Source organism: Camellia sinensis, chromosome 4, assembly GCF_055761805.1.
Source record: "Camellia sinensis isolate YWXY chromosome 4, ASM5576180v1, whole genome shotgun sequence".
Taxonomy (NCBI): Eukaryota; Viridiplantae; Streptophyta; class Magnoliopsida; order Ericales; family Theaceae; genus Camellia; species Camellia sinensis.
Window position 1 is genome coordinate 161,195,878 of NC_138964.1, and position 7,641 is coordinate 161,203,518.

The 7,641-nt window shown below is 34.2% G+C and overlaps 2 protein-coding genes across 2 annotated transcripts; both read right to left on the reverse strand.

Annotated features, from left to right (window-relative positions):
• Nucleotides 1-501: 501 nt before the first annotated feature.
• Nucleotides 502-1,750, reverse strand: LOC145824172 (uncharacterized). Its single transcript, XM_082923786.1, has 5 exons — nucleotides 1,494-1,750; nucleotides 1,314-1,398; nucleotides 1,136-1,225; nucleotides 761-1,012; nucleotides 502-645 (listed from the first exon to the last, which is right to left on the reverse strand). The coding sequence occupies exons 1-5, from the start codon at nucleotides 1,748-1,750 to the stop codon at nucleotides 502-504; spliced, it is 828 nt and encodes a 275-aa protein (XP_082779912.1).
• Nucleotides 1,751-2,577: 827 nt separating this feature from the next.
• Nucleotides 2,578-5,193, reverse strand: LOC145823484 (uncharacterized). The gene is made up of 3 exons (XM_082922991.1): nucleotides 4,453-5,193; nucleotides 4,223-4,363; nucleotides 2,578-3,585 (listed from the first exon to the last, which is right to left on the reverse strand). Exons 1-3 carry the CDS (start codon nucleotides 4,504-4,506, stop codon nucleotides 2,728-2,730), a joined length of 1,053 nt encoding a protein of 350 aa, XP_082779117.1. The 5' UTR covers nucleotides 4,507-5,193; the 3' UTR covers nucleotides 2,578-2,727.
• Nucleotides 5,194-7,641: the final 2,448 nt, after the last annotated feature.

Sequence of the window (7,641 nt, forward strand, 5' to 3'; positions counted from 1 at the left end):
TTTATACCAGAGAAATTTTTGCTGAGAATTTTCTCTGGCAGACAATTGTTGAAATTTACATTAGTCGAAATTAAAAAAAAAAAAAAATGAGATTTAGATTAGTCAAGAAAGGATATATACATATACGTCAAGGATCATCATTCCTTCAATGTATCAACAAGAAAGGATATATACATATATGTGAGACAATTTTCTCTGTGTGGATATGTACATTGTCTTCCTTTCACTAGTTTCACTATTACATTTGTGGTTCTTCTGGGGGTATTTCAATTGGTTCAGTCCATGACCGGCCAACTTCGGTCACAAATCTCTCTATGAGTTCTGCCCTCATCAACCTTATCTCTTGTGTGGACAATTTGGAGCTGATAGGTTCATGCTTGCTATATTGTTTCATTATATAGCAGACAAAGAGGCCACAATCCAGACTGCATACAAATTATAGGTATGGTTAGTTTTAAGAAACATGCAACTGAAATTATCTTATTTATAGATGTATGAAACTTACGAATTGCTTTCTTGTTGTGGAGCATTGTTGACATACTCAAAGTCATAACTTGTGTTTTGTGAGTTAATTAATTTGAAAGAGGGTTGTGATTGAGCGTCTCTTTCAAGACAAGCTTTCAAAAAATTCTCCACGTAATCTTGCTGCAAAAAAATAATTTTTATATAACAGAGAAATTTACGGACAAGTCAATGGGATTCTATGAAAATTATCATCACATAAAAATGATGATGGATCAGAGAAATTTGCACTCGTTACCAATTGTTTTGCATCTTTGACATATTTGTCTTCTGCATCATCCCTCCTTGGCCTCAGTGAGTTGTAGAACTTCCATAAATTGTCTTGTTTGTCCAGGACAAGCAAGGTCCAGTGATTTCCATGTGTGGACTTCTCATTACCTCCAGTATTTATTGGGAAATGGAGGAACCTATAGTTCCTCCATGCTGTTTCAATATGCTTGTCAAATAAGGACACTCGAAAACTTTGATTTTCTGTCATGTTGATGAAATTCTGTGCTCAGAGAAAATCAAAAAATGGTTTTGTTAGTGACACAACTGACTTCAAGAAGTATATTAAGAAGAGAAAGTAGAAAGTAAATTCCAGAGAAAATCAAATAAAATAGTAGTAACATACTAAGCACATGGATGTGAAAAAAAATGAGGTTGGTTGTTGTTTCTCTCTGATTTGGTCAGCCAAAAGGATCTCTCCATAGCCATCAATGACCTGAAAAATATGATTTATAATTGTAATATTGTTTTATAAAGGCTGATGGAACATTGCAGAGAAATGTTGATGAAAGGGAAAGACTTACATTGTTGGCAATTTCTTTTTGCTTTATGAGGTTTCCAATGTCTTCAAAGGTAATGATATTCAACTCACTTGTCCAAATTAAAGCTCTACAAGATGACAAAGAAGGGATTGAATTGTTGTTAATGCAACATAAGTTTGTAATTTGTTGTTTGTTATGTTCTATTTTGTTTGTTGTACTTACTCAAGCCCAGACACATTTGATATGTGCTGCAAGATGTCTTTTATATGATCTTTTATCAATCTTGAAATGGGAAGAGTTTGTGGAAAGACCCAAGATTTTGTGGTTTTTATAGGTTGAGGCAAGACGTATGCATCAGCATCAAGCACTTCTTTGTCCTTCGTGCTTTGCTCAACTTGTTTTGCAGCTTGTTTTGAAGCTCTAGTCACTTTTGCAACTTTCGGATATTGGAATTCTGGATCATGCTGCTTTTCCTTCATTTCTTTTGCCTTTAAATTTTTTATCATTGAGGTTGGATCTTTTTTGACTGTAGGCAGTGAAAATATTAGGAAAAGTGAAATTTCTCTGAAGCAACAGATGATATTTCAATATCTAAATCTATTTAATTCAATATTTTGCAGTTACCATAGAGTTTCTTCTTTTGTTTCGGTTGTTGTTTGTGTGGCATTTGCTCTTGTTGGGTTGCTGGTTGTTGTTCCAGTTGCATTCCAACTATACACAGTGAAAATCAAACAAGCCCCAAAAATGGAATAAGAAAATATACAGAGAAATGAAATGAGCAGTAGAAATATAACTAATGTGTTGAGAGAGATATAACTTCCAGAGAAAATTACCAATGACAGAGAAAATTATAATAAATAGAAATTTCTCTGAGTTATGATGGCACAAGGACATAACTTTTTGTGGCTCAAGATTTTCACTGACCTTGTGGTTGAAGTTGTGTTGGTGTTTGGTATGGTTGTTGTTCCAGTTGCATTCCAACTATACACAGTGAAAATCAAACAAGCCCCAAAAATGGAATAAGAAAATATACAGAGAAATGAAATGAGCAGTAGAAATATAACTAATGTGTTGAGAGAGATATAACTTCCAGAGAAAATTACCAATGACAGAGAAAATTATAATAAATAGAAATTTCTCTGAGTTATGATGGCACAAGGACATAACTTTTTGTGGCTCAAGATTTTCACTGACCTTGTGGTTGAAGTTGTGTTGGTGTTCGGTATGGTTGTTGTTCCAGTTGCATTCCAACTATACACAATGAAAATCAAACAAGCCCCAAAAATGGAATAAGAAAATATACAGAGAAATGAAATGAGCAGTAGAAATATAACTAATGTGTTGAGAGAGATATAACTTCCAGAGAAAATTACCAATGACAGAGAAAATTATAATAAATAGAAATTTCTCTGAGTTATGATGGCACAAGGACATAACTTTTTGTGGCTCAAGATTTTCACTGACCTTGTGGTTGAAGTTGTGTTGGTGTTCGGTATGGTTGTGTTGCTAGTTGGACAGATAGTTCTTGAACTTGTTCATGCAATTTGGCATTTTTAGTTTCAAGTTCCGAATTTGAACACCTCAACTGTTGAATTGTTTTTGCATCGTCTGCTTTTTCAACCTCCAACATCCTTAGTTTCATTCGGATTGTGCTTTCTTTTTCTTGAAGTTTTGAGTTATGTGATGTCAGGATTCTTATTGAAATATCTTTTTCAGCAAGTAATTCCATCCAATTTCTGTCTTCTTCTTTTTTAGATTGAGACAGTGCCTTCAGTCTTTGACGTAGATCAGCAATTTGGGCATCCTTTGATTCCTCAAATTCTTCAGGCTGATGCATTGTTGAGCCACAAATGCCATCATGTTGTTGGTCCATCTGCTCATTATTTTCTTCTTCATCACTTTCATCCTTGTTCTCTTCTTCTTGTTCATCTTCATCTTCATCTTCTTGTTCACTTTCTTTCTGTTCATTTTCTTCTTCATCACTTTCTTCATCATGTTGTTGGTCCATCTGCTCATTATTTTCTTCTTCATCACTTTCTTCATCATTTTCTTTCTGTTCATTTTGTTCTGTGTCTTCTGGTTCTATTTCTTCACTTTCTTTGGTGGTTTGTTCTTCTGTGCTGCTTGCTTGATGTTCTTGTCCATTGCTGGTTTCTTTGGTGGTTTCTTCTTCTTTTTGTTCATTCCCTCCATCTTCAGATGGATCTTGTAATGTCTCCTTGAATATGACAATTGCCTTTTTTAATTCTTTCTTCGTCTTTTTGCCAAGACAGAACTCCTCAGATGGGTTTTTGACTAGCTGCTTGTTATCAATCTGTAACAGGAGACTCTTTTATTAGAGAAATGTTACAAAATTCACTGAGAGAAAAAATTCAAATAAGGAAAATAAAATTCATCTAAATGATACTAATTGGAAACAAACTTCAGAGAAAATTGTATTGGGCCAGAGAAAATTAGAGACATGGAGTTAATTGTATGGGGCAGAGAAAATTATGAAACAGTGAAATAAACAGTGTTTATAAGTTAATGTTTTACTATATTTGTGTCAGAGAAATTTGAATTCCAGTGAAAATTCATTAGAAGGGTAGAAATAAACAGTGTTTATCAAAGATGCAAGGCACACAAGTTATGGGCAGAGAAAATTACACACAAGGAGATAAAATTTGATGGGCCAGAGAAAATTATGTAACAAAGAACATAATTCAGATATTAGAGAAAATGAATCAGGGCATATAAGTTAATGTGTTACAATTGTGGTCAGAGAAATTTGGATGGGAGAGAAAATTGATTACAATGGCAGAAATAGACCAGTGGTTAACAAAGAAGAAAACAGAAATTGATATTTCAGAGAAAATTAATCTTAATCAATCAATGCACAAGGAGGGAAACAAAGCAGTAGTCAGAGAAATTTTGAAATTTCACTGAGATTTCGGTAGCAATAGGAATCTAACCTGTCGAGGTGCAAGAGAGTGGACTGGTGTCTTCTGCAGCTGTTTCGTCAAGGTTTGAAGGTTCCACTTGGCACATCTTGGGAAGTCTGTTGTGTTACTGTCTTCTGAGTCAATGATAGTTGCATGTTCACATAGCCAATACTGTGATGAAAATGAAAGTAAATAAAATTTTGTAAACGCACAAATTTGTAAGTATGATAACTGCAAATTTGAATGGATATTATACTTACCAGCAATGCAATGACACACCCCGTAACTTTTTCTGGAGTTCTATGCAATGCCATGATAGAATCAATCAATGTTGATGTGATTGCTTCCGGTCAATCATACTGTTTCATTGATTCAAGAGGTTCCACATACTTTATAAAAACCCAACCTATTGAATTCCCACTTGTTGCAAAAAATAGGGTGAGACACAAGTACAATGTAACAATGATTGCTACATCTTTGAAGTCAGTTGGTTGCTTGCCTTTCATTGCTTTGACCAAGGCATTTTTAAGAACAGAACCAGTGAGCCTTGTGTCCTTTTGGAATCTTCTCCTGAGGAATGCAGATTTTGACTTTTTAGAGTATCTTAATGACATGGCTCCTTTACCTCCTTCCAAACCAAAAATCAAGGTCATGTCATTTGTTGTAAAGGTCAGGTTCTTCTTCCCAACTGTGAATGCTTTTGTTTTTTCATTGTAACATTGGATTATGGCAACTACATCATCATCGGATTTCCTAGATTTCTTTGGATCCATCCTTCCAGTGGCTAGAGCTTGAATCAAATACCAGAATGGGGTCTTTTGAAGCTCTAGAAGATGTTTTGAACTGAATTTAAGTGTTTGAAAGAAGGAGACGATAGATGAGAGGTTGGATCGGAATTGAATGCTGTAGTGAGCTCTCTTTCTGTGGAGTTTAACAGGTTTTTTCCCCCTTGAGCTTGAGTCTTTTGAAGTTGGGGTACTCATCTGGGTGCTAGTTGCTTCATCAGCTTGGACTTGTGTGTTTTGGGAAGGAGTTTGTGGTGTTTTAGTGCTGGTTTTTGATCTTAGATGATAAGAGGACTGAGAGAGTTGTTCTTGCTTCCTTGGTGTTTCTAGTGTTTTGCTGCTAGTTTTTGATCCTAGTCCATAAGAAGACTGAGACAGTTTTTGTTTTTTGCTTGGTGTTTTCGGTGTTTCGCTGCCTTTACGTTTTGCCATTTCTAGACAATGATTAAAGCATAGAGATGTCAACATTAAATCCCAGAGAAAAATGGAAATGTCAGAGAAAATTACAGATAAGGGAGAAAATTGGAGATGCCAGAGAAAATTACAGATAAGGGAAAATTACAGAAAATTTGACATGTCAGAGAAAATCAACACAGCATCATAAACATGGGAGAGAAATTTTCAATAATTGTTTAAATTACAGATAGAAGTAAACATACCAGAGAAAATGAATGATAGAAAAAAGTAAACATGGCAAGTGAAAGAAAATTTGCATTCCACAATTAGCAAAGATAAAATAAACAAAGTAATGTAAACATGGCACTGAGAAGTATACCATATTGAAATCAAGAATTGAACAAAATAAACATATCAGAGAAAAATGCACATTCTGGAGAAAATTACACATTCTTGAGGAAATTTCCATTCCAGAGAAAATTTCAATTCATAATATTAAAATGCAAGAAAAATTTTACATACACAAGCAGAGAAAATTAACCATGATAGAGACACTCAATGGAGGAAAGTGGTGCGATGTGGTCAGAGAAAATTATAAATACCAGAGAAACTTAGACAGGGGCAAGAGTGTAATTGACATTGCAGAGAATGATACATATTCCAGAGAAATTTACAAAGCAGAGAAATTCAGAGACAAAATGGCAAAACATATTCAAGAATAAGATTAAAATTCAGAGAAATAACTTTTTCTCAAAGTACATATGGCAGAGAAAATTCCAAGAAGAAACATTCATTCCAGTCTACAATATTAAAATTCCAGAGAAAATTTAAAATGACAAAGACACAAGGGAGGAAAGTGATGTGATGTGGTCAGAGAAAATTATAAATACCAGAGAAACTTAAGACAGAGGCAAGAGTGTAATTGACATTGCAGAGAAGGATACATATTCCAGAGAAATTTACAAAGCAGAGAAATTCAGAGACAAAATGAGAGAAACATATTCAAGAATAAGATCAAAATTCAGAGAAATAACTTTTTCTCAAAGTACATATGGCAGAGAAAATTCCAAGAAGAAACATTCATTCCAGTCCACAATATTAAAATTCCAGAGAAAATTTAAAATGACAAAGACACAAGGGAGGAAAGTGATGTGATGTGGTCAGAGAAAATTATAAATACCAGAGAAACTTAAGACAGGCAAGAAAGCAATAGACATTGCAGAGAAGGATACATATTCCGGAGAAATTTACAAAGCAGAGAAATTCAGAGACAAAATGAGAGAAACATATTCAAGAATAAGATCAAAATTCAGAGAAATAACTTTTTCTCAAAGTACATATGGCAGAGAAAATTCCAAGAAGAAACATTCATTCCAGTCCACAATATTAAAATTCCAGAGAAAATTTAAAATGACAAAGACACAAGGGAGGAAAGTGATGTGATGTGGTCAGAGAAAATTATAAATACCAGAGAAACTTAAGACAGAGGCAAGAAAGCAATAGACATTCTAGATTAAGATAGACATTGCAATTAAAAATACATATTACAGAGAAATTTACGGAGCAGGAAAATTTATAGACAGAATTACAGAAACATGTTCAAGAATAAGATAAAAACACAAAAAATTGTTGTGAAAATAAACTTGCCAGAGAAAATTGAAAGAAGGAAATTACATTAATCAAAAATCAGAGAAATTCAAATGCCAGAGAAATTTACAGATAAAATCAAACAAACATGTTGAAGAATAAGTTCAAAATACACAGAAATAAATTTTTTCAAATGCAGGTAGCTTTTTATTACGAAATTGAAACCCTAATTTATGAAAGGTTATTATAAAATGCTATTAACTGTGTTTCCAGAGAAAATCTAGTTGTATTGTAGAAAAACTGACCAGAGTTAGGATGAAACTTGAATGATGAGCTGATATGGCCCGCGATGAAGATGCGACGTGACGAAGATGGACTGAGATGATGATGAGCCGTGAAAACGAAGCTTTAACCTAGGTCAGAGAAATTTGTGAGGAAGGAATGTGAATGATTTTTGGAGAGGATAAAGAAACTGTAATGTCGATGGTGCAGATGATGTTGAAACCCTAATTCTGCTGGTCTCCTGTTCGTGAAGATGCTGGATGTTTGGAATGTAACTGAGACGTCGGAATGAGTTTGGTTCTGTGTTGATTTTGGCGAGGGTATTTTGATCCACAAAATAATTAAAAACGCGCGCCAAGTTGTTTCAGGGACGTGAGACATCACTATCTTTTTGTGTGT